Below are 27,181 nucleotides of genomic sequence, written 5' to 3'. Positions count from 1 at the left end.
TGCATCCACATTAAGAAAGTAGCATTTTAAAATCATTGCCACTTTTGACTCTTTTTGGACATAAGCCTATAGTCTTGTGTATTTTTCTTCCATTTTCCATGAAAACACATTATTGATCACAAATATCTTCAAAGTCATTTTAATTCTTTTATTTCACCACAGGTGTAATACAATCATGAATGCCTATGCATCCACATTAAGAAAGTAGCATTTTAAAATCATTGCCACTTTTCACCCTTTTTGGACATAAGCCTATAGTCTTATGTATTTTTCCATTATCCATGAAAACACATTATTGATCATAAATATTTTCAAAGTCATTTTAATTCATTTATTTCACCACAGGTGTAATACAATCATGATGGCTTTTGCATCCACATAAAGAAAGTAGCATTTTAAAATGATTGCCACTTTTCTGCCTTTTTGGACATAAGCCTATAGTCTTGTGTATTTTTTTTCCATTTTCCATGAAAACACATTATTGATCACAAATATCTTCAAAGTCATTTTAATTCTTTTATTTCACCACAGGTGTAATACAATCATGAATGCCTATGCATCCACATTAAGAAAGTAGCATTTTAAAATCATTGCCACTTTTCACCCTTTTTGGACATAAGCCTATAGTCTTATGTATTTTTCCATTATCCATGAAAACACATTATTGATCATAAATATTTTTAAAGTCATTACAATTCATTTATTACACCACATGTGTAACACAATCATGAATGCCTTTGCATCCACATTAAGAAAGTAGCATTTTAAAATCATTGCCACTTTTGACTCTTTTTGGACATAAGCCTATAGTCTTGTGTATTTTTCTTCCATTTTCCATGAAAACACATTGAAGATATTTGTGATCAATAAAGTCATTTTAATTCTTTTATTTCACCACAGGTGTAATACAATCATGAATGCCTATGCATCCACATTAAGAAAGTAGCATTTTAAAATCATTGCCACTTTTCACCCTTTTTGGACATAAGCCTATAGTCTTATGTATTTTTCCATTATCCATGAAAACACATTATTGATCATAAATATTTTCAAAGTCATTACAATTCATTTATTTCACCACAGGTGTAATACAATCATGAATGCCTATGCATCCACATAAAGAAAGTAGCATTTTAAAATCATTGCCACTTTTGACTCTTTTTGGACATAAGCCTATAGTCTTATGTATTTTTCCATTATCCATGAAAACACATTATTGATCATAAATATTTTCAAAGTCATTTTAATTCATTTATTTCACCACAGGTGTAATACAATCATGAATGCCTATGCATCCACATAAAGAAAGTACCATTTTAAAATGATTGCCACTTTTGACCCTTTTTGGACATAAGCCTATAGTCTTATGTATTTTTCCATTTTCCATGAAAACACATTATTGATCACAAATATCTTCAAAGTAATTTTAATTTATTTATTTCACCACAGGTGTAATACAATCATGAATGCCTATGCATCCACATAAAGAAAGTAGCATTTTAAAATTATTGCCACTTTTGACCCTTTTTGGACATAAGCCTATAGTCTTATGTATTTTTCCATTTTCCATGAAAACACATTATTGATCATAAATATTTTCAAAGTCATTTTAATTCATTTATTTCACCACAGGCGTAATACAATCATGATTTCCTATGCATCCACATAAAGTAAGTAGCATTTTAAAATGATTGCCACTAGTCTTATGTATTTTTACATTTTCCATGAAAACACATTATTGATCATAAATATCTTGAAAGTCATTTTAATTCATTTATTTCACCACAGGTGTAATACAATCATGATTGCCTATGCATCCACATAAAGAAAGTAGCATTTTAAAATGATTGCCACCTTTGACCCTTTTTGGACATAAGCCTATAGTCTTATGTATTTTTTCATTTTCCATGAAAACACATTATTGATCACAAATATCTTCAAAGTCATTTTAATTCTTTTATTTCACCACAGGTGTAATACAATCATGAATGCCTATGCATCCAAATAAAGAAAGTAGCATTTTAAAATTATTGCCACTTTTGACCCTTTTTGGACATAAGCCTATAGTCTTATGTATTTTTCCATTTTCCATGAAAACACATTATTGATCACAAATATCTTCAAAGTCATTTTAATTCTTTTATTTCACCATAGGTGTAATACAATCATGAATGCCTATGCATCCACATAAAGAAAGTAGCATTTTAAAATCATTGCCACTTTTGACTCTTTTTGGACATAAGCCTATAGTCTTATGTATTTTTCCATTTTCCATTTTTAGTTAGTTTTTTTAAATCTCTTAAATGCTGTGAAGAAAGCATGAGATGATTGACAGGAGATTGACAGGAAATAGTTTTCCATGTTCTTTGTGTTTGTGACGTCCGAAAGCGTAGCCCCGGGGGAAACCCTGCCCTTCGAATCGATTAAGGTCCCGCACGCTCGCTTTCACAGGACGGGCACAGATCAGAGAGGAAAAGTCAATACGAATCGCTCCACCGAGCCGTAGATTCCCCCAAAGCCCGACGAAACGGAGCGAAAAGGCGCTGAGCAGTCTCTTCCTCGCTCCAAATTCCCGCTGGACAGCGCGGCAATTTGCTTTCACTCCATCGCCCGCTTGAGATTTCCTCCCCGACATTTCTCGTGTCTTAGTGCCGCTGTCGATTCTCCCACTGCTCTCCTTACCAGCCGCCCCCCACCACCCACCTCCCCCCCCATCCCCCCCCCACCGCCCCCCAGGGCAAACGCCTCCCAAGCTTATCTACTTTGTTATTTTACTTAACAGGGACCATGTCCATCACAACTGATGTGCCAGAGTTAGCCCCAAAGCTAATCTGTTGACCCCAGGGAGGAAAGTATTAAAGTACAAATCACAACAGTAATACTTAATTCTAGGACAATAAAACAAGAAAGAAAGAAATAAATCACAGAAAAAAAAATAACAACACAACAATCCATTTGACAGAATACAATAGCCATTCACAGACAAAATACTAATGGCTGCATGTCTGATTTGCCTTCAGCTATTGTTTCAGTTGAGCAGCAAAACAACTGCAGCCAGTGCTCTCTCTAATGCTCCACATTGACGTTGCTTTGACAGAAAAGGCAAACTGGCCAATCGAAGAGGACGATTTAAACCGTACTGAGAGGACACCTCTTGTTGCTGACCCTTGCCATCCTTATGTTGTCTTTACCACAAAAAAATCAAACACCGCCCTAATGGTGCTGGGGGGAGGTCTTTTATAACAGCTCTTCTATGTTCTGTGATTTCTCCAGCTCAGTGACAGGGGGAACTGCAGAGGTGAAGCTCAGCAGACAAACTGCAGAGGAGAACAAAAGCTAAATGCAAGCAACAAGACCTAATGCACACAATGCACCCAGGCACACAATATTAGTGGGGGGGGGGGGGGGGGGGGCAGGGCAACACAGCCTTTACATCAGCATTATGAATGGGCGTGTCTTCACTTCATTAAATTATGAGGCAATTTCAGCCGTACATTTTTCTGGTTGCGTGCCCCCCTGCCTTTGAGGGACTGCTCTGTCCTTTTCTCTCTCTGGGGAGGACACAGAGAAAGAGAGGATCATGGGAGGAAAAAAAAAAACCAAACAAAACAAAACAGCCACCAGCATTTGCGTCCAAGGAGAAAAGGCTGCGGAAGGGGGTCAGGGGGAGGATTTAGATTTTAAAATCTGACAGAAGAGTTGAAGCAGTTTCGGAGTGATTGTCCTTAACGGCCATCGTGCGAGCGATCGGCCTGGACTCCTGAATGAAGCTGGGCAGTGAGATAAAAGACGTGCTCAGTTATTCTCCAGCAGCACTCCGCTGTCTGCCAGCACTCTTAAAGAACATAACGTTTTTGGACAGCAGCCAACGCGATTAGGGGGTACACTTTGTCAGCACTAATTACCCCGGTGTTTTCACGGACGCGGTTTCCGTGGCGACGGCCAGTCCGGTTTGGGACGGCCCCTAGAAGTTCTCTCCATCTTCGCGGGGCTGTGCTGAGGCTAACTGAGCGATATCCTGAAGGAGAAAAACAGACGGCATAACGGTATAAGACCAAAACGAGCTCTTCGCCGACGACGGTGCCGCCGGCCGCCCTGCAGCGGCGCTCCTCGCGAACCCGAAGGGCGTAGCGGTCAGGAAGCCGCGCGCTAACGAACCCGCGCGCTAACGAACCCGCGCGCTAACGAACCCACGCGCTAACGAACCCGTGCACTAACAAACCCGCGCGCTAACAAACCCGTGCGCTAACGAACCCGCGCGCTAACGAACCAGCGCGCTAACAAACCCGTGTGCTAACGAACCCGCGCGCTAACAAACCCCCGCACTCCGCCGTCTTCGCCATAAATCTTTGATGATCCGCCAGCACCGCCGCCGTGCTCGAGGTCTCAGAAGGCACCTGAGCGGCTGCTGAGTCTGACTGACAGCGGCAGCCGGGAGGCTTGTTATCGCACGGCCGGAGGGGGCGTTCGCGGGGGGGGAGGGGTGCGTGCGCAGGGCGTGTTCCGGTGCTGCGAGAGGGGGCCCGCGCTGTCAAAGTCCCTTCATTCGCTCTTCAGCGGGAAGACAGCCGGGGGCAGAGGGGGGCCTGCTGGGGGCCTCCCGGGGGCAGAGGGGGCCTGCCGGGGGCAGAGGGGGGCCTGCAGGGGTCCCGCTCGCTTCCTACGCCCTGGGGCGCAGATCCAGTAAAAGCCCCCCGTGCCGATGGCGACGGCGACCCGGGGTTCCAGGCGAGAGAGCTCCGGAGCTCCCAGCGTCTCCCAGGAGACCGAAGAGGAGGGGGTGGGGGTGGGAGGGGGGGTGACACAATGGGGGGGGGGGGTCAGAAGAGGTGGAACAGTACTTATATTTGCCGACTCCTCTGGACACAGGTTTTGGAGCTTTCCTCAGGAATTCTGGGAACATTGCCATAGACTCCATTAAATTACATTACATACACTACATTACAGGCATCACACCGAGCCAGCCAGCCTGGAGCGTCTCGGCAAGCAATGCAAAGCTTGCTCCTTCCCCAGAGCAGGAAACATGCCTGCATCACGAACCATCCATTCATGTAATAAAATCTTCAGAGTAATGAACGATATTAACGAATGGCGAGGTCAAGAACGTGACCTCGCAGCTCGCAGCTCGGAGGACGGGAGGGGAAGACAGGAAGAGGACTCGCACGAGAGCGCGGCAGGAGCGATGGGGGCCGGGAGGTCAGAGGTCATCTTTTACTCCCGCGTAAGAGCCTGAAGGGCCGACCGGTCCGAGACGTCCCCCTTCCCGTCCGGCGCCTCGGAGAGCAGGGGTCAGCGTGTAAAACTCTCATGCTAGTGCGGCGTTAGCGTTTTTTCCCGCTCGAACCCGTCCCCGCGGCTCGCTGCGTTCCGACTAAACGCCGAGCGCGAGGCGCTGAGCACAGTCAGCAGCCACAGCCCGTCCATCTCCGGCAAAATCACCTTCTGGCGCAGGGCTGCCCAAACCAGTTCATTAAGCTCATCACTGGCCCCCTGACTGACTGCGGAGGGACTGCATTTTCAGAGATGGCCGGCTTGGTTTCTATACGAGAGCTTTGTGTAATCTTATATCACATATACGGGGCAGGCGACAGAAACATCAGTCCTCAAAGCAGTGATGTAAGACTTTACAGCACACCATTTGTACAGAATATACACGCCAATATGCGCCAAACGGATCTTTCTTTTGTCAATATTTTATTTAAACAGAGTATTCCCCAAGTAGTCAGCAATACAATCATCTTTCTGTAGTAGAGCATGCTCAGAAATCCTCCCGTCTGAATTCACTGTCCACACACCGCCACAGAAACAAACAACTCCAACGTTTCTATTTGCACACATTTTAGCTTAGCTAAATTTATACATAATTTAGAACAAGACTGTAAAAGTTTTCAAAAATGAGAAAGACAAAGAGGCCAGTGTTCTGCAGCGTCTGGGACTGGAACCAAAGCACACGTGGTAGTGTCCATGACTGGAATCCAAGCGCACGTGGTAGTGTCCATGACTGGAACCCAAGCGCATGTGGTAGTGTCCATGACTGGAATCCAAGCGCACGTGGTAGTCTCCAGGACTGGAACCCAAGCACACGTAGTAGTGTCCAGGACTGAAACCCAAGCACACGTGGTAGTGTCCAGGACTGAAACCCAAGCACACGTGGTAGTGTCCAGGACTGGAACCCATGCGCACGTGGTAGTGTCCGCTGCTGACCCCAGGAGTAAACATGTATCATCTTAAGTCGACTTAAGTAAGACCAAGCTGAATAATTTCTCTTACATAAAACGAAGACCTCTGGAGCGAAGAAAGCTTGTACAAAAAAACACACAGAAAACAGATCACACAAAACAACCTCGCATCAGGCTCCCCAGCACTGGGCAGCTCAACTTCAGTTTTTCTTTCTTTTTTTTAAATAAGAAAATCCAACAGGCGAGGACTGCGGCTAAGTTTTAGGAGTTGCCCGTCGATCTGGGCGTGTCCGTCCGTCCGTCCGTCTGGGCGAACGAGAACGGTTACCGGTCTGCTATTCGCTGAACGCAAAGGTTGCGGCGGCTCGGAGCGCAGGATTTCTTCTTTGGGGGGGGGGAGGAGGGGGGGGGGGCAGTTTTGCGGACCCGTCCCTCACGTGTGTCTGGGCCGGCCCTTCTTCATGCGGGCGGGCTTGGGTTTGGGGATGTACTGGTTATTGGCCTGGTGCTCCAGCTCCCTGCTGAAGTACTGGATGGTCTTATTCAGCCCCTCCTCCAGCGGCACCTGTGAATGCACACGGTCAGCCACAGTCAGCCATGATCAATTACGATCAGTCACAGTCAGGTAGTGAACGACAGTCAGCCAGGATCAGTCACGGTCAGCCTGGATCAGTCACGATCAGTCACAGTCAGGTAGTGAACTACAGTCAGCCAGGATCAGCCTCAGTCAGCCAGGATCAGTCATGATCAGTCACAGTCAGGTAGTGTACTACAGTCAGCCAGGATCAGCCTCAGTCAGCCAGGATCAGTCATGATCAGTCACAGTCAGGTAGTGTACTACAGTCAGCCAGGATCAGTCATGATCAGTCACAGTCAGGTAGTGAACTACAGTCAGCCAGGATCAGCCTCGGTCAGCCAGGATCAGTCATGATCAGTCACAGTCAGGTAGTGAACTACAGTCAGCCAGGATCAGTCATGATCAGTCATGATCAGTCACAGTCAGGTAGTGAACTACAGTCAGCCAGGATCAGTCATTACCCACAGAAATATAACAAACGGTGCTGAGACGACTATCTAACTCGCGATTGAGCGATGGTGGCTATACATAAATACTGCGTGTGTTTCATATATTATGGGAGAGTCATAGCTACTGTGTTTTATATGAAGGGAGAGTCATAAATACTGTGATTAAATATGATAGGAGTCACTGATACTGTGATTTATATGATGGAAGAGTCGTAGATACTGTGTTTTATATGAAGGGAGAGTCATAGATACTGTGTTTTATATGGAGGGAGAGTCACAGAGATTGCGGAGGGACCCACCACAGGTTCCCAGCCCAGCATGAGTTTAGCCTTGCGGATGTCCGGGCGTCGGCGCTGGGGGTCGTCCTGAGCCTCCGGGAGGAACTGGATCTGACTGCGACTCACTGAGGGAGGGGAGACAAGAACACACGCTAATGAAAATGAAAACTTCCCATTTTGATTATTACCAAAACCATCAAACCACACAGATAACATTCCCTTTAATTTAAAAAATGAAATAAATAGCCCGCCGTGCGCAGACAGCAGTAGCTGCTTCTCTCTTTTTATTCAGAGTTCTGAGTCCACTTTTTGCTGCACAGTCCCTGGGCGTTTTTTTATCCTGTACTGGTGATACAATGGACCGATGTGCCCTAGCTCCTCATCGCTGTGATCAAACAGCATTTCTGTACTGCTTCCATTGCTGTAAAATATTCCTTAGTGATCTCTTCCTTCTTCCCGTAGCAGTCAAGCGTCTCTCATGCCCACACTAACTACTGACTGGCTCAGATTCTAAATCACCTCTGATTGGCTGCATTGGCTACCAATCATTAGTGGACAAAATGGAGGCTGACATTAGATCTTCATACAGGGGATGGATTTAAAAAAAAAAAAAAAAAGCATAGCCAATGCACTGCACTATCCAGATAGCGCATATTGCCCCTCCATTTACAATCGGAAGGCAGCATGGGACGGAGAAGTTCTATTTGTGTACTCTTAAATGCAATTTTAGCCTTCTGATAGCTCGCATGGTTGTGGAGATAAGGTACTGCTATCATAAATACGGGATACACAAACGCGTCGGTGCCGACAGGCTCGGTTTGAAAGGGTTAATATTCGAGCGCCCTTATCGGGCTCTCTTATTTATTTATTTATTTATTTATTTATTATTCCTGTAACTGCAGAACTTTTAAAGTGAAAGTTCTATTTAATTCCAGCTTGCCTGAAGGCAGACCGATATCAGCAGGGAAACAGTGCCTCACATTTCAGAAATACCCACAATGCACTCCATCGCCGGGCATTTACCAGCCTATTGGCTGAACCCCCACGGGAAGAAAAGGCCAATAACCCCCCCCCCCCCCCCCCTCACTGGGGGTCAAACAGTCCAGATTAACATCCTAATTTATTCTAATCTCCAGTTAATAGTGCATGGAGAGTCATGCTCATGCTTGTGTAAAACATGTACTAAAAACAGTGTTACGTCCCTCCGTCTATTGAAGGCAAGGAGGAAATGCCTGGTAATTCAAATAAACGCCAGTCTGCAATATGAGCCGGGCGGCCAACATCCCAAACACTGTTTGGAATGAGCAGATCAACAGGCTACCCGTAGGCTAGCACTACGCTAACACTTCACCAACAGCTTTATTTGTCATGTCAGTGGGGCTCCTGAATGAGAGAGAAAGACAGAGAAGAGAATTAAAGAAAGAGAGAGAGAGAAAAAAATGTGAGAAAGAAGACAGTCAGAGAGAACGAGCGAGAGAGAAGAGAGGGAGAGAGAGAAAGCGAGAGCAAGAGCGAGAGAGAGAGAAAGGGAGAGAGAAAGAAAGAGGCAGTCCAGGGTTTTGAGAGGATGGAGAGATATGATGACGTAGTCACCATGTTGACCCAGGACTACTTACCGACCAGGCTCTTAATAAGACGGGCAAATTCCAATATGGTGTGCTCTTCTGGGTTCCCCTGTAGAACAATAACACCAGAAGAAAAGAATCAATAGAAAGCAATGCACACAATGGGCGTCAGGTCTGCAATAACATTCCTCTGTGTTCTCCTACCGCCTGCAAACTGTGCTCATCACAAAATGTCAGCAGGTCCAAAGCCTGAACTGCCAAAACAAGCCCCAGGCCGCACAGAGCACTCTGGAAACCGCAACCACGAGCGTCAGCATGCGGTCGAACTCTCTGTGATGTTCAAGAGCTTCAGCAACGTGAACAAACTAACTGAAGCGTAGGCCACTTGAGATGAACGCTGTTTATTTCATTCATGCAAATAATGAGGTCAATCACATCGAAGAAAATTGACCACTTGCGTGTAATATTTCATTATTATGCTCCAAAATGTCAACCGGTATAATCTGACTTAACAATAGTGGATCCCCACAGTATTGTTCTGATGCAACAATGTAACAAAACACACATTTACGTGAAGTGGTCCTTCAGTCCAGCTCAACTCTGCTAAATTAGCATTTAGCCTCTGTGCCGAGGGTGGTCTAAAAAATTACAGAAACGGCATTTACCACAGAAATAGCCTCTTCCAAGAATAATTTTCAAAAATAGCAATGCAATTACTGGGTTAAACATGCTCTGCCCAGAACTCTTCCACCCAATTCAGCATATATCTGTCTCTCTCTGTGGATAAAGCATGAAGAGGTCCACAGCTGTTTCTAACAGGTGACAAGTCATGCTGCCCTTCTTTGTGCTTTTTTCCAAGATGCTGCAGATCTTCGGCATAGCGTGGCGTATAGTGACCGGATGTCCAGCGCCCCCTGCTGAAACAAGCCCAACGGCGCATGGCCTCAGGTTTAAAAAAAAAACCCCCAGGAGACTCACCAAGTTGACGGGGCTGCTGATGTTACTGTTCATTAAGGACACCAGCCCGTTCACCAAATCACTGCACAGAAAGAGGGGCGAGAGAGGGAGAGAGAGAAACGTAAGCCTTATTTACTGTAAAAAAAAAAAACACCAGAAATCTAACCCTAACCCCCCCCCCCCCCCCCACTCTGCAGTAGGCCCCTTAGGGAGCGACGAGCAGCAGACCCCTGTGGTGAGGAGCAGTCGGCCCGGGCAGAGCGGCTAAGTGGTCTAACCTCTCAGCCTCGGTGACATCACACTCGTTTAGCAGAAACTGAACACGCAGCCTTCACCACAGGACGACCGCTCTACCAAGGACAGAGGAGTACCACATGACTCATGGACAGAGGAGTGCCACATGACTCATCTACAGTACCCACAGAGAGCTTTATCACACCACTCTCCGTATACTGTAGGTACTGCGGTGGACAAAAATCGGTCCCCATGGCGACACGCTGTGGCACTGCCGCAAAAACAACCTGAACCACGATACAGCCACAGTTTCACCACGGGCATGCAGATGGAAGCAACGTCATCTTCATAACACTGGACTGCCATACGCAGTACTGTAAGTATGTGTGTGTGTGAGAGAGAGAGTGTGTGTGTGTGCGTGTGTAAAACTTACAACCCGTTATAAACTACACACACAATTAATCTTTAATTAAATGGAGGGCAATACTCGTTAAAAAATTTGCAGATATAATTAATACATATATGCTGCATATTTCAAAATGCACAGAATGAGCATTTTTGCACATTTTATGTATTCTGATGTGTGTCTCAGTCAATCATAAAAAATGTTAATTATCGAGATGCTGACAGAATTAATTGTTGAATTGGCTGGCAAAACAAGGACCATATGGCTGTTTCAATGTGAGTGGGAAATAACGATGTTTCCAGGAGATAACACCTCCACTCAGATCAGCTCATTAACAGTTTCTTTTTTTCCCATTTTAAAAGATCTTGACAGAACGGTCCGTCTTGTGGATAGTGGGATAAAATCTATTTCTGCCAATCCATGTTTTATAAAAAAAAAAAATAATTCTTGTTTCTCATTAGGAAACAGAATACAGATGTAAACGATAATGAAATACCAAGTAAGGCAGCGTCTGTGGACCTTCGTGTATGGCAGTGATCACCCCCCTCACCCCCCCACCCCCCCCCCGCCCCCTCCCTCGCCCCCGCCCCCACGCAGCCACCTCGGTCAGCTCTCTGACGAGCGAACGGACACAAACTTTGGCTCCAGCTGCGTCTCTCCTGTCAGGCTGCTCCCTTTGAAAAATCTACCGCTTGGCGGTGATGAAACAAGCTTGTTTTAATTTAATCCACTGTCAATCAACTCCGTGAGCTGCAAATGTGAGACCTAGCCTCGCCTGTCCAGGACACGTGAGCCGCATTGCTTTTCGGTTGTCAAGGGACACGCACACGCACGCTCAGACACACATAAGCGCACACACACACACACACGTTAATTAATGAATTGCCTTTATATAGCACTTTTCCAAACTTCCAAACGCTCAAAGTGCTTTACAGTGATGAAGGGGAACTCACCTCACCCACCACCACACACACACAGACACACACACAGACACACACACATCTAATTCCAGTCAACACTGAATACTACAGGGACAAAGAAGGCATACCTTTTTAATCACACCGCATATGAATATAATGTTTCAGATGGATGGTAGAGATTTACTTCAGGTACAACATAAGGATTCTGAAGTTAAAGGTGGAAAGCCAACCTCTCTGTTGCAGAACAGTGATCAAAAGCATTTATGCACCAGAGCGGGATTCAAGCTTTTATTGTGACAAAACAACTCCGGGGCAGATGCACCAATTACCTCCTGGGAATGGGAGTCACATGACAGCATGGAGGAAAAACCACACAGGTTCAGGATTCCCGGCTGACTGACAGGAACAGGAAATAAATAAATGGCTGCCGCTCTAAGTATCCTGCACACCTTCAAGTGCGCAGAAGGACTATCAAAATACAGGCGTTAAAAACTCCTTCACGCTTTTATTTCTATAAAAGGTGGGAAGGGCTTCACGATACACTGGAGAAATAACTCAGAAGTGTTTGTGGACGGAAGCACAGAAAGCTGTAAAAAGAAAGAAAGATAGAAAGAAAAACAAAAAGAAAAGAAAAATCCAAGTGGCTGGATTCAGCCAGGCAGGCAGAGAGCCACACGCCCATCTCGCGCCTATGACGCGTCTCATATCTCTACGGCGTGGCTGGCGTATGCAAGCTCTCCTGGGAACGAAAAGATTCGGCAAATACAAAGCTCCAGCCCCCTCTGTCCCCCCCCTTCCCTCCCCCAACACCCCTCTATCTTTCTTCCCTAGGGAGAAAGAATTCAGTTCTCTTCGATTCTGGCAAAAACTGACACAATCTCAGAGGGTAGGAGAATTCATATAGGCCCATCTGAGAGCTGGAGCCTATCAGGCATTTATGTCACATACTCTGGAAAGCACCTACACACGCCGGAACTGGCAGCACGTCATTGGCCGAGCAGATCAGGCCACACCCCCCTGCCCGCCTTTTAACCCATTACGTTATTTAGCAGATGCTCCTATCCCAAGCAATTTACACAGATTACATTCTTCCACATACAATCCACCTATACAGCAGGATATTTACGGAAGCAAGGATTGACAGAAACTAATTCTCCCAGCCTGCCGCCCCCCCCCACATATTTAGCTGATGTGCCATGTGGCCCCCCCCCCCCCCCCCCCCCCTTCTAAACCCTTCTCACACATCACAGCCTTTCAGTGTCCAGGGTCTGGAGCCCAAATGGACAAACCATGTTCTCACTCCATTGACATGGCATGATGGGCCTTCTCCCCCCCAGAAACACCAGGGCGGCTGGGCTGAAGGACAGCTACCAGACACGGGAAAGGAGATGCGCGCATGATGGGGCAGGAAGGGGGGGGGGCGAGGGAAGGGGCAGACTGAAGGACAGAGAGGACAAGCCCCCCCTCCTGAACCAGAGGAGTCCCTGGACTGAATGCCAGGTAGGCTCTGAAACCCCAGGGCCTTCGAACACAAGGTCTTCACTGCCCCAGTCCCCAGCCACTGCCCCTGTACTGCACAGCACTGCCTTACAAAACCTCCAGCAAGGTGTGCATACGGAGAGCTCACACCTTCACATAAACGAGTGAGCACTGCGTGAGTACTGCGTGAGTACTGCGTGAGTACTGCGTGAGTACTGCGTGAGTACTGAGTGAGTACTGTGCGAGTACTGTGCGAGTACTGAGTGAGTACTGCGTGAGTACTGCGCGAGTACTGTGCGAGTACTGTGCGAGTACTGTGCGAGTACTGAGTGAGTACTGAGTGAGTACTGCGTGAGTACTGCGTGAGTACTGCGTGAGTACTGAGTGAGTACTGCGTGAGTACTGAGTGAGTACTGTGCGAGTACTGTGTGAGTACTGCGTGAGTACTGCGTGAGTACTGAGTGAGTACTCAGTGAGTACTGAGTGAGTACTGCGCGAGTACTGCGCGAGTACTGCGCGAGTACTGAGTGAGTACTGCGTGAGTACTGCGTGAGTACTGCGCGAGTACTGAGTGAGTACTGCGCCAGTACTGTGCGAGTACTGTGTGAGTACTGTGCGAGTACTGTGCGAGTACTGTGCGAGTACTGAGTGAGTACTGCGTGAGTACTGCGTGAGTACTGAGTGAGTACTCAGTGAGTACTGCGCGAGTACTGCGCGAGTACTGAGTGAGTACTGAGTGAGTACTGCGTGAGTACTGTGCGAGTACTGAGTGAGTACTGCGTGAGTACTGCGTGAGTACTGTGCATGCTGCGCTGCGTGGTTTTAAAAGCGCTGCTCATTTTACCCGGCCTTCCTCCTTCGTCTTCGTCGAGGGCGTGAATAACCTCCGAGGCCAGTGTGTGTGATCTTAAGCCGCGATGCTGAAGTGCGAATCGAGAATTAAAACGTGGAAAAAGAACATTAAATTATCTTTGGGGTTTTAAAAATATATGAACTCCCAAGATAAAGCTTTAAATATTCATAAATAAGGCGCAGAAGTGGCGAGGTACATCGGCCAGGAAATCCTAAAGATATATTATTTTGCCTTTCATCATCTTTCGGCTCAAAAAAAAACAAAAAAACCGCTGATGCACCACTTTGCTGTACATTTCAATAATTCTTTTCTTTTAAATAATTCTTTTTCATGAGGAGCAAAGAACAAAGGAAGAATCGCGTTGCATAAGGATTCCCTCTGAAAAAAATGGCTCTTCCTCGAGTGCGTCTCCAGTGTGTCTCCAGAGCGGACGCAGACGAGACCCTGAGAGGAAACTCAGGAGTCACGAGCTCCGTTCCAAACTCTGTTCCAAACTCCTAAATCCAGCACCGGCCCGGGGGAGCAGTCAGAGAGGACGGGGGGGGGGGGGGGATCGCCCTTTTAAAGTCCGCTTAAAAACAACAGCTCTTCTAATTTATTTATTCAGTCACAGTATGACTTCCTGAAGCGGGCTGGACAACAGAAAACACCTCTTCAGAAAGGGGGGGGGAGAACCCCCATACGGGCTTCTGTCATCTCCTTCCTCTCCAAACCTTCTGAACTGCACGCACTCACACAGGACCTGGGCCAAATCCGTGACTGAACAACAGCCTCACCATGCAATCGCCACACAGTGTATATACAGGAAAAGGAAGCACAGCAAGCCAGCAACATAAAGCCAACTGAAGGCATTCACAGAGCAGAGCATTTAAGCTCAAAACATTTTTTAGAAATAAAAACGCGCTTATGTCCGGTGGACAAAATCGTTTTTTTCCATGCAAACAAATCGTTCTAGAAATCATTTGCGCTTTTTGTTTCCCATGTTTGAAATTCCGTGGCTTGATTTTACGCACCTGTCAGCAACAGGCGTGGCTGACATACCCCAAACACACCAATCAGAAGGGGTGTCTGTCCACACACTTTTGGAAATGTAGTGTATCTGTCTTTATATTCTGAATATCATAAAAAATATAAAGGGGAGCAGTCCTCTTAGACCCTGGCAAAACTGCTGTACACTCTCAATAACTCAAGTGCCCAATGCTGTGACTGTGGCCCTAACCACGGGTGATGCTCATTGGCTCTTCCCTCCTGTCACTCGACGAGGAGGCGGTCCGTTGGGAGTTTCAGGAGCTGTCTGTCATCGTGCCAGAGCAGAACCTCGATCGACAGGTCAGGTTCCTCTCGTAACGAGCAGGAGAAAATGGCAGACCACAGGCGGGAATCTGGACAGATTAGAATCGACTCATCTGCGCATAATTTCTATTTTTCTTTTTTAAATTTCAGGTTGTAGTTCAGGTCCGATCGTCAGCTTGGCGTTATGCCTATTGATCCTCTTTTCTGATGAGGACAGGACGCCCCGCAGAAGCCAGACAGGGAGGGGATATTAAACAGATAAGGGCCACCTTCCGCTCCTCCGAAACCAGCTGCTCGGCCACTCAATCAGCGCTAAATATTTAATTACCTAATCTATAAAAACATTCAGCCTTCTCAAACAGCACAGGATCATTTATTGAGACAACAAAGGATCCGACCAATGCTCAAAACAACCATTCCAGTCTAACAAAATTATGGATTTGCCTGAGATTGCCCTTCATCATCACAGCAGTTCTATCAGACTCCCACCCTCTCCGAAAGTATTCAAACAAATAATTATAATGTTCAGAGAAGGGAACGGACTGACCTACAAAACCTGCTCTGTTATCCAAACACAACGAGCAGCACTCCTTCCTCAATGAGTGCTTAGTGAAAACAATGAGGAAAATAATACAGTATCATAGTGGTTAATTACTATGATAATGCATTTAAATAGATTTTTTTTTTTTGCAATTGATTCAATGGGTTAACTGGATTCACTGTCTGACGGCTTGCTTAGGACTGTGGCCACAAACAGCTTTAGATTGCAGTGACTGAAGACAGAAGTGAGCTCAGCACAGACAAAAAATGAGCACAGTACAGACAGCACAGACAGAAATTAACTCAGTACAGACAGAAATGAGCATAGTACAGACAGAAATAAGCGCAGTACAGACAAAAATGAGCGCAGTACAGACAGAAATGAGCTCAGTACAGACAGAAATTAGTTCAGTACAGACAGAAGTGAGCTCGGTACAGATAAAACTGAGCTGAGTACAGACAGAAGTGGGCACAGACAAAAGCTGTGTCTAGATTAAAAATCTCACGCTGATCTCCTTTATTGATGCCAGAATTGAAAACACTACACACATTTAAATACTACACATACAGCTGTATTAGTTTTTTTTTTATAATCATGGCAATGTATCTGGCCTTAATTAAAAAATGAAAAACCTTAATTGCTTGTACTGGTCTCAAATAAAGAACGTATGTACTACTTCTATCTTAAAGAACAAAATATCTTCTATCTGAATCTGAATGTAATTGCTGCTTTTGTCTGAAAATAAAGAATGAATTCACTGTTTCGATCTCAAAATGAATGTAATTGCTGCTTCAATCTGAAAAAGAATGCATTCGCTGTTTCTATCTCAAGATGAATGTAATTGCTGCCTCTGTGTGAAAATAAAGAATGCATTAGCTGCTTCCATTTTAAAAGAATGTATGACAATGGCCGCTACCATCTGGTGGAAATACAAGCGTGTGATAAAGCTCCAGACACCTAAACAACTGAGAAGGACAGAATATTCCTATAGATAAAAACACTCCACGACCGACTCATACTCTCACATTCAAGAAAAACTACTGTTAAAAAACCCCCAGAATTCTCCTTCCATTGAGGACCTCGTTTTCACTCGTGAGCCCAGTCTGGACAGGATGGGCATTGGAGGATGAGGTCGAGAATGTGTTTTTTTATCACTGCGCATCAGTGATTTCAATGGCCAATCCGTAGGGAAAAAGCTTTTCTCAAAATTACTGAGGGTCCAGCGTTAGGACTGCGGGTACAGTGTTAGGACTGTGAGTACAGTGTTAGGACTACGAGTACAGCATCAGGACTACGAGTACAGCGTCAGGACTGCGAGTACAGAGTTAGGACTACGAGTACAGTGTTAGGACTACGAGTACAGTGTTAGGACTACGAGTACAGTGTTAGGACTACAAGTACAGTGTTAGGACTGCAAGTACAGCATTAGGACTGAGGGTACAGTGTTAGGAATACGCGTCCAGTGTTAGGACTGTGAGTACACTGTTAGGATGCGGGTACAGTGTTAGGACTACGAGTACAGCGTCAGGACTACAAGTACAGTGTTATGACTACGAGTACAGTGTCAGGACTACGAGTACAGCGTCAGGACTGAGGGTACAGTGTTAGGACTGAGAGTACAGTGATAGGACTACAAGTACAGTGTTAGGACTGCGAGTACAGCGTTATGACTGAGGGTACAGTGTTAGGACTAAGAGTACAGTGTTAGGACTGAGGGTACAGCGTCAGGACCACAAGTACAGTGTTAGGACCACGGTTCCAGCATTCTGCTCAAACCTGCTTCTAATAAAAGCTCCTAGGCTGAAACTGAGCATGGAACTGGCCTTACCGCCATTATTGGGAAATTCAGCTCCCATACAAACTATATGACAAGGAACATTAGATACTGCGCAAGATTACTTGTCTAAAGCTGAAAAAACAGACAGAACCTGGCGAGGGATTCTGACAGGTCATTAAATTACAGCAGAGTCTGTTAGCAAATGAACATTCATTCTGAAATCCCCAGTGATAACGCACCTCCTCTCAGGTAACGGTGATTAATTTTTAAAGAATCCTTTTCTCTCTCCTCCTTTCCTGATTGCTGCTATGTCTCCTATGGCCCTGCAGAGGAACTCTGGGTAAAAATCCTTCTGATAAATCGGGGATAATGAAGTATGAGCGCTTCAGAGGAAATGCCCTCTGCTCTCCTTACCCAGCTATCAGCAACAGCTCAGCTGCAGCAGGCACGCGCACGCACGCACACACACACACATACACAGATGCACGCACGCACAGACACACACAGACACACATACACACGCACGCACGCACACACAGACACACACATACACAGACACTCACACGCACACACACACACACACAAAAACAGACACACACACTCGCACTCACACACATACACACGTGCACGCACGCACACACACACAAACACAGATACACACAGACGCACACACACACACATTCACACACAAACAGACGCACACACGCACACACAGACCCACACAGACACATTGTTGTGACTGTATTCACTTTATATTAGTCTATTTTAGTTTTTGTTGTTGGAGGAAAAACCATATTTAAAAAATAATTATTCAATATATAATATTTTTTAAGGTTTTAAAATACATGTGGAGGGGACCAGGAATAAATACAGGTACACAGTTTAGAAGGCAAACAGTCTCTCTACTGGCCAATATTACACAGTATCCTGCTGTACCTGACACACTTGTGTGTCTCACTACATTGCATTACAGGCATTTAGCAGACGCTCTTATCCAGAGCGACTTACATACAGCATTTACATTGCATCCATTTATACAGCCGGATACAAACTGAAGCAATGCAGGTTAAGAACCATGCTCAAGGGTACAACGGCGATGTCCTACCCGGGGAATCAAACCTGTGACCTTCGGGGGACAAGACCAGCTCCCTACCCATTACACTACACTGCCGCCCCAAAAGTGTCACAGTCTCCATTGTGTCATCTTTTATTGTGACCTTATTTTCAGAGAGGCATGAGCCCACAGACTGCGCGCGCGTGCGAGGCACCCACCTGACATACTGGAAGGCTCTGGTCTGGGATCCTGATCCATAAACCTGAAATTAAACAGAGAGCAGAAAAGACAAGACTGTAAAACACGCCCGTCAAGGACAGGGTTTCAGAAACCGACGCGGAACACACACCAGGTGAGGGGGTGTAAATAAATAAAACACACACAGAACCCCGAAGCCCGTGGTTACATCATAACAAATCAATTAGACCAAAAATAAAAAACTGGATGGAGAAACGGAACAGAACATTAATATTTCCCCGCATTGATTCATGCTTCAATTCAAGAAGGTCCTCTACTCGACTGAACGAAAGTGCTCAAAAATAAATAAAATCCATGAAATGAAACAGCACTGACTGTGCACTTCTCTTCTTCTCTCACACGTTGTGAAAAGCAGAGAGTGAGAGTAGTCTGTTTGATCCTATTCAGCAGCACAGGTCTCAAACAGGCAAGTGAGTGGAGGACAGGTGGTCTAAGACATCTCAGACAGACCACACCAACCCTGGCACCACAAACCACAGCTGAAGTGTGCAGTACTACAGGAGAGCCAGGGACTATTTCACACCCTACAGGATGCACGCAGTACTACAGGAGAGTCAGGGACTATTTTAGACCCTACAGGACACACACAGTACTACAGCAGAGTCAGAGACTATTTTACACCCTACAGGCCGCACACAGTACTACAGGAGTACCAGTGACTTTCTATACCCTACAGGCCACACACTGTACCACATGAGAACCATTGCCTATTTAACATCCTACAGGCCACACATAGTACTACAGGAGAGCCAGTGGAATGACTCGGATGTAAATGGTAATATGGACTTTTATAAAGCGCTTTTATCCAAAGCGCTTTACAATTGATGCCTCTCATTCACCAGAGCAGTTAGGGGTTAGGTGTCTTGCTCAGGGACACATTTCGACACGCCCAGGGCGGGGATCGAACCAGCAACCCTCCGACTGCCAGACAACGGCTCTTACCTCCTGAGCTATGTCGCCCCTCTACAAGCCCTATGGACGGTATCCCAGATGCCGTCCATAGGGGCACACACACTTTGCTTTACACACACCTGCAGGCTGAGCCCTGGCACGGCATGTAAAACGTGTTCCACGTGAGCGTTTCTGCAAGGTTACCCTTTCGCTCCTCCTAACCCGGCTCAGGTCAGATTCTCTCCGGGTGGCGCAGAGCGACGCTTTGTTTTCCTGGCGGATGGCATTTCTTTGGAAGCGCGGCGCGCCGCGGCGAAGATGAAAAGCGCGATTTGCATTCGCTAATGGGAATAATGCAACAGGCGACGGATGGCGAGCGATGAGCCGCTGCCGTTTGAAAGGGCATCGGCCCCTTTCTTCCTCTGCTAAGTCTGTCGCCACGCCGCCTTTATCGCTCCCCCCGGGAACATTAAAAAAGTTCACAAAGTTCCGGCGTGTTCTGGAAGCCTCAGTGTTTGTCCGGCTGCGTTTGCCCGTGTGGCTGGACGGGGGAGCGTAGTTCAGGGCATTGGTTCATAAATGAGGTCATTATCCGGTGTTTAGGTTTATTCCCTCACAGATAGGGAATCGGAGAGGCAGGAGGCAGGAACACACACACACACACACACACACACACACACACACGTACCAGATACTGAGTACCAGGTTACTGAGTGTTACTACCTCATTGAAAAACTGACACTGTCTCGCAGATACAAGGACAAGGGAAGTGACCGTGTCTCTGTGTGTGAGCTAACTGTGACAGTGTGTGAGCTAACTCTGACTGCGTGTGTGAGCTGATCCTGACTGTGACTGTGTGAGCTGACCCTGACTGTGTGTGAGCTGACCCTGACTGTGTGTGAGCTGACCCTGACTGCGTGTGTGAGCTGATCCTGACTGTGACTGTGTGAGCTGACCCTGACTGTGTGTGAGCTGACTCTGACAGTGTGTGAGCTGTGAGCTGTGACTGTGTGTGAGCTGTGACTGTGACTGTGTGTGAGAGCTGTGACTGTGACTGTGTGTGAGCTGTGACTGTGACTGTGTGTGTGAGCTGTGATTGTGACTGTGTGTGTGAGCTGACCCTGACTGTGAGTGAGCTGACTGTAACAGTGTGTGAGCTGTGACTGTGACTGTGTGTGTGAGCTGTGACTGTGACTGTGTGTGAGCTGTGACTGTGACTGTGTGTGAGCTGTGACTGTGACTGTGTGTGAGCTGTGACTGTGACTGTGTGTGAGCTGACCCTGACTGTGTGTGAGAGCTGTGACTGTGACTGTGTGTGAGCTGACCCTGACTGTGTGTGAGAGCTGACCCTGACTGTGTGTGAGAGCTGACCCTGACTGTGTGTGAGAGCTGACCCTGACTGTGTGAGAGCTAACTGTGACTGTGTGTGAGCTGTGACTGTGTGAGAGCTGACCCTGACTGTGTGTGAGCTGACCCTGACTGTGTGTGAGAGCTGTGACTGTAACTGTGTGTGAGCTGACCCTGACTGTGTGTGAGAGCTGTGACTGTGACTGCGTGTGTGAGCTGTGACTGTGACTGTGTGTGTGAGCTGTGACTGTGACTGTGTGTGAGAGCTGTGACTGTGACTGTGTGTGAGCTGACCCTGACTCTGTGTGTGAGCTGTGACTGTGACTCTGTGTGAGAGCTGTGACTGTGACTGTGTGTGTGAGCTGTGACTGTGACTCTGTGTGAGAGCTGTGACTGTGACTGTGTGTGTGAGCTGTGACTGTGACTGTGTGTGAGCTGACCCTGACTCTGTGTGTGAGCTGTGACTGTGACTGTGTGTGAGCTGTGACTGTGACTGTGTGAGCTGACCCTGACTCTGTGTGTGAGCTGTGACTGTGTGTGAGCTGTGACTGTGACTGCGTGTGAGCTGAAGGGGGCGCTGGCTCACCGTGAGCGGCTCCCCCTGCAGGGCCTGCAGGATGAAGTTGCTGACCACGCGCCCGTCGTTCATGTGCATCCGGGAGCCGAAGGTGTTGAAGATCCTGGCCACCCTCACCTCCACTCCTTCCTGTGGGTCACAGGAAGTGCAGTCACGTCAGCCAAATCTCGGACGATTAAAAACGGAAAAGAAAAAGTCCTACATCCAAACATACAGTTAAAGAAATGACACCATTACATGTACTTCAGGAAAAACTAAATAACAAAATAAGTTTTGGAGATCTTGTCAATGTAACTGACAGCAAATGTTAGACACGAGTCATTCTTCTCCTTCGCGGTGGAAAAGAGATTACATGCCGCTCACAGCGTGTTGTGTGAAGGACTTTACTGTATTTACACGCGAAGCTTCTTCCACATACGAGGGGATTGGTGGGCTTACAGCCGGAAGACAGACAGAATGTTCCCGTACAGACAGCAGGTGAACAAACACCCAGAATCCTCTTCTCGCACGGCGCGCAGGCACAGAGCCGGTCGAAGATGAAGCGGAGGAAGTGAGAGCTAAACCAACGGCAAACCGTGGAAAGCTGTGGGCGTGCTTGCTAACGGCTTCCAGTGCTACAGCACACCCGGGCTCCCCCGGGAGGAAGCTCAGCTGCTCCGGAACGTTCTCTCGCGCGGCGAACGGCTCGTCGCTCTCTTCTCCGCCGAAAATAGTTCCCCTTTTTTTTTTTTTTTTTTGCTGACCTCGTAAAAGGTCACTTCCTGCCGATCGTTTTGTTGTTTGCTTTTTTTTCCTGAGCGTGGCTGTTACACAAGCTCTCGCTGGAACGTCTGGCGTCTACGGTAAACATGGCGCAAAAAATAAAATAAAAAAATCGGAGAAAGACGTTCAAGAAACGGGGATAATGTGGAAGGATGGAGGCTGCTCTGTGTTACTCAGAGGGGAAAAAAGGGAAGAGGAGAAAGAGTGCGAAAGGAGGGATGAGAAAAAGAGGGATGCAGTGACTGTTCTGGGGGATGGAGACACAGAGCCCTGTGTCTGCCTGTCCCGTGAGGTGCCTTGGAGTCCCACTCAGAGCCTCTCCCTAAATGCCAGCACCGTCCTCCTCATCATAAGAGGACGGGACAAGCCCAATGTCCCGCACTGTCCCGGGAATCCCATCCCCAAAAGCGCCCGTCCTCTGAAATGGACATGGGCCTGGCGACGTTAGGCCTCCTGTGGTCCAGCACTAGCGCCCCCCGAGCTCCGCCCCGCGACGCGCTTCCCAGCGTCGGGCACAGGGGGGCGCTGTGGAGCACAGGCTGTGCCAGTCCCCCTAGCGGCCAACGATTGCGTTTACACTTCACGCCACAAGGTCTGAACTAGCTCCGCCTTTATTCACACAAATCAACAGGTACGCCTGAACTGAATGGTTCAGACGACGAGAGAAGTTTAGGAAGCTTAGGAGGAAACCAACTAATTTTATAAGTATTCTTAAAGGTAGATTCTGTAAAAAAGTATCTTGCTCATATCGAGAATACTCATTCTTAGGACAAGGAAAGTTCAGTCTTCGTTCAGCAAGGCGTGGGCTGCTATGTGGACTGGAGCGCGGATTAGCTCCAGAATTTCCCACGGAACTGAGTGTGTACGCGCATACGAGTTCCCCAGTGTGTGCGCTGTGTGTGTGTGTGTGTGTGTGTGTGTATTATGTGTCCTTGCACATCACCGTGTGTGTGTGTAGCGTGTGTCAGGTAATAAACGTCCGGACCGCTGCAAATGGAGGATTTTAATCATGACGGACACATTCCTAATGATTTCATACCAAGCTTTCAGGCAATAAGGCGTATCAGAAGGACCGGCGTGAAACGTAGGATTAATCGATAATATCCACATCCAGGGCCATTAGGATGCAGAGTCCGCACGCTGACAAGGTCACCGACTAAAGCAAAAACAACAGCGGGACAAACAGCAGAGTCCATTCATTCATAATCCTCTGAAAAGCCCCCCCCCCAAAATGCCTGGCCCTCCTCTTCCCATCCTCAGGGCAAAGTGGAGTCAACATCCGTGTGCCTGGCAGACTCCTGGCGGTGACTTCTGGCGCAATTCTCAGGTTTGTGCTTTCACACACACACACACACACACACACACACAGGGACATTCTAGTGGAGGGGAAAATATCTGCGTGCGGTGTTTTGACAAGCAGACAACAGTCCCAGGAAGAGCACACACAAGGCTGTGGGGGGAGATGGATCCAAATCAGAGAGGCACCCCCTGGACCTCTGACCTCTGACCTCACCCCTGGATGGGTGTGCAAATTTACAGCAGCTTCTTCTGCCCGAGGAAGACTGCTGGGGTGTCTGTGGAATGACCCGTGCAGGACAGGAGACGGCTCTCCCGAAAGAGACACACCCTCCCTGCGAAGCCCACCTGCCTTGGTTCAGCCACAGAACGTAGCGAAGAACCTTAACTGGAAAAGCCAGCCGCCGCAAAGCTCTCTGGGACGGGTCACGCGATCGCAGAAGTACGAATCAGCTCTGAGCTCGTTCTGAAGGAACGACGCTTGACGCGAGTCTCGAGCGGAAGGGAAGGAGCGACCGCGCTCAAGGGGAGACCGCCTGCGGGCCAGCGCTCCTTGTTTCCGTCGCCGCGCCGCGGAAGAGCCGCGTTCGCAAAGGGGCGAGCTTCGAGCGATTCGATTACGCTAACTGCTCACTTAGCGCCCTGGTTCCGCTGATTGTGTAATGGGTTTGATTGCGCTAACTGCTCGCGTGGCGGTTCTGATTGTGCCAGCTGGCCGCAAAGCGCTGTGATTGTGCCAACGCCGAACGCAGCGCTCTGATTGGGCTAACTGCTGGCGGCGCGGGTTTGATTGTGGCAACGCCTCACGCGGTGGCTTGATTGGGCTAACTGCCCGTGCAGGGCTTTCATCGTGCCAATGGCTCGCACTGTGGCTTGATGCCGCCGATCGCACAGTGGGGGCAAAGCGGAGGAAGATGAGATGCCGGGGGGGGGGGGGGGGGGGGTATTCCTCAGTCCGGGAGTCGAGCTCGCACACGACTGGCCGAGCCAGGACGCTAACGTGTGTGTGTGTGTGTGCGTGCGTGCGTGAGTGTGTGTGTGTGCGTGCGTGTGTGTGTGTGCGTGTGTGTGCGTGCGTGTGTGCGTGTGCGTGTGTGTGTGCGTGCATGTGTGTGTGTGCGTGTGTGTGCGTGCGTGTGTGCGCGTGCGTGCGTGCGTGTGTGTGCGTGTGTGTGTGCGTGTGTGGAGACAGACACGGCCGACTGCAGCTTCTAACCCTCTTCCTCCTGGGGGACGCTATGGTTGAGCGTGCACACGCTGCCCAACCAATCAGCTTCACCGCTGCATGAATATAAATGATCTACTATAACATCACCCCAGCAACAATTCGGAGTATTGCTTGGCATTTGAGAAGTTCTCGCTGCGTAGAAAAACCTACATCAGATGAGAGCACAAAAATATAGAATACGGGAAAATGAAAATAGTCCAATATTCAATCGCTTTTTCTCTGCTATTACCACCCCTACTGAAGTTCTCAGGGTCTGCATTCAGCCTGTCAGTCGACGCGTCGGTCGTTCCAGCCAGAACGTCCTCTACCATACGCAAGCCGTAACTCACGCCGACTCCACCGCGATAAATCTCAAAAAAGCAAAAACGCAGATAAAAAAATAAAAACATTTGATGAGTTCAAAACAGATTGAACTCATCAAAAATGTACGACCAGCCACCTCTCGCACGTCCAAAAAAAAAGGACGCCGTGCCTTTAAGACGGAGGTGTTCAGCAGCCAGACTGGTTTGTACGTTGCTACGGCGCTGGACTCTCTCTCTCTCTCTCTCTCGGGAGAAAAGGCTGAGGGAGTGTTTTCCTGTTAAGAATCTAAGAATCACTGCGCGTCAAAGATTTTCTTATCCTCCCCCACCCTGCCCCCCCTCCCCTTCGACATCTTCCAATTTTCCACTCCACTGACCAGATAATCAGCCATATCTGTGAGGGCTGAGCTGGAGGCCTTCACAGGTCCAGAGAGTCGTGCCCAGCCCCGCCCGTCTGAGGCAGTGGGGAAAGCACTGAGACAGCAGCGGCACCGCGCGCACTCTCGCCACGGCAACACCCGCCAAATTCCATGGGGGGTGGGGGTGGAAGGGGGTCTCGGATTTGTTTTAATTTGTCCTTAGCAAAGTCGTGGATAAAAGGTTTACCAAATGAAAATAGAGACAAAGCTGAAATGTGGGCATTAAACGAAGCGAAGAACCACCAACTGACTGATTCTGAGCTACTGCTAATGCTCACCAGCCATGAGGCAGAAAACAGGGAAATCCCATTCACCATCTCACCAGACCGAGGATGGACAGAATACCCCAAACCTGCAGAACCACTCTGTTTCTAATAACAAAAAAAAAAAAGGTTTTAATACTGAAAATAAAAGGTTTTAATGACAAAAAATAAAAGGTTTTAACTCATCACTGGTCCAATCCAATACAAGATCCATCGGGGGATCGGGGGAAAGGCAAGCCCCGCCCACGTGCCAGAGCCCCGCCCACACGCCGCTCACCTGCTTCATGTAGGCGTAGCACATGGTCTCGGCCACGCGCTTGCCCTCGTCGTAGCACGCTCTGGGCCCAATGGGGTTCACGTGACCCCAATACTCCTCGCTCTGGGGGTGCACTTCTGGGTCTGCCGGGGAAAGAAAGTCTGAGGTTACTACCCAAGGGTATGGCGAGGTCCCCAACCCTGGTCCTGGAGAGCCGCAGGGTCTGCTGGGGTCCCCAGCCCTGGCCCAGGCCCTGGAGAGCTGCAGGGTCTGCTGGGGTCCGCAATCCTGGTCCTGGAGAGCCACAGGGTCTGCTGGGGTCCCAAACCCTGGCCCTGTACCTGGAGAGCCACAGGGTCTGGAGGTGTCCCCAGCCCTGGTCATGGAGAGCCGCAGGGTCTGGAGGTGTCCCCAGCCCTGGCCCTGGAGAGCCACAGGGTCTGCTGGGGTCCCCAGCCCTGGCCCTGGTCATGGAGAGCCACAGGATTTTCATTTTCATTTCAATCAAACAAATTTAAGATGGATGTCAATTCACCACATAACAGGCTACTTTCATTTAATCATTGAGTACCGAGTAGCAGTCCAAACAACAACGCCATCAAAACCCGTGGCTCACAGGGTCCAGGGCTGTGGAGCGCTGCTACAGCCCAAAAATCTGGGTCATTCCCCCTGTCCCAGAGTCCCTGCTCCTCCCCCTGCCGCCCCCCCCCCCCCCAACAGCACGCACCTGAGCATCGGAGCTCCGCCCCCACAGCACACACCTGAGAGGGCCATGACTGATTGGTGGGGCAAAGGGGCGGCTGCCCCGGGGGATTGTGGGAGGGAGCCGGCCTGGATCCATGTTTTATTAATAGCATGTTGTGTCAGCACACACAGCAGGAGCGGGGAGCGGGGAGTCTAATCAGCTCCCCCAGGGATACCGCGCCGTCCCATTACCCATAACCCTCAGGGGTGCCAGCGCATCCGCCAGAGCCGGCCAGTGACTGAGTGGGCGAGTTACGGAAGAGCGAAAATGACTGA

General features: G+C 48.2%; 1 protein-coding gene across 3 annotated transcripts in view; it reads right to left on the bottom strand.

The window, feature by feature from the left end:
* Positions 1 to 5,677: 5,677 nt before the first annotated feature.
* The window catches only part of uxs1 (UDP-glucuronate decarboxylase 1), a 49,122-nt gene continuing 27,618 nt past the window's right edge, over positions 5,678 to 27,181 (bottom strand). For all 3 annotated transcript variants that reach the window (XM_035394269.1, XM_035394270.1, XM_035394271.1), the window contains 7 exons: positions 26,183 to 26,304; positions 21,645 to 21,764; positions 18,781 to 18,824; positions 10,027 to 10,087; positions 9,100 to 9,157; positions 7,505 to 7,608; positions 5,678 to 6,744 (listed from right to left, as the gene is read on the bottom strand). In XM_035394269.1, the coding sequence (XP_035250160.1) occupies positions 6,613 to 6,744; positions 7,505 to 7,608; positions 9,100 to 9,157; positions 10,027 to 10,087; positions 18,781 to 18,824; positions 21,645 to 21,764; positions 26,183 to 26,304 (641 nt within the window). In that variant the 3' untranslated portion in view covers positions 5,678 to 6,612. The remainder of the gene's footprint in view (positions 6,745 to 7,504; positions 7,609 to 9,099; positions 9,158 to 10,026; positions 10,088 to 18,780; positions 18,825 to 21,644; positions 21,765 to 26,182; positions 26,305 to 27,181) is intronic.

The sequence above is a fragment of the Anguilla anguilla genome, chromosome 15 (assembly GCF_013347855.1).
Source record: "Anguilla anguilla isolate fAngAng1 chromosome 15, fAngAng1.pri, whole genome shotgun sequence".
Classification (NCBI taxonomy): Eukaryota; Metazoa; Chordata; class Actinopteri; order Anguilliformes; family Anguillidae; genus Anguilla; species Anguilla anguilla.
Note: the sequence above shows the minus strand (reverse complement) of the source record. Positions and strands in the feature narration are given on the sequence as shown.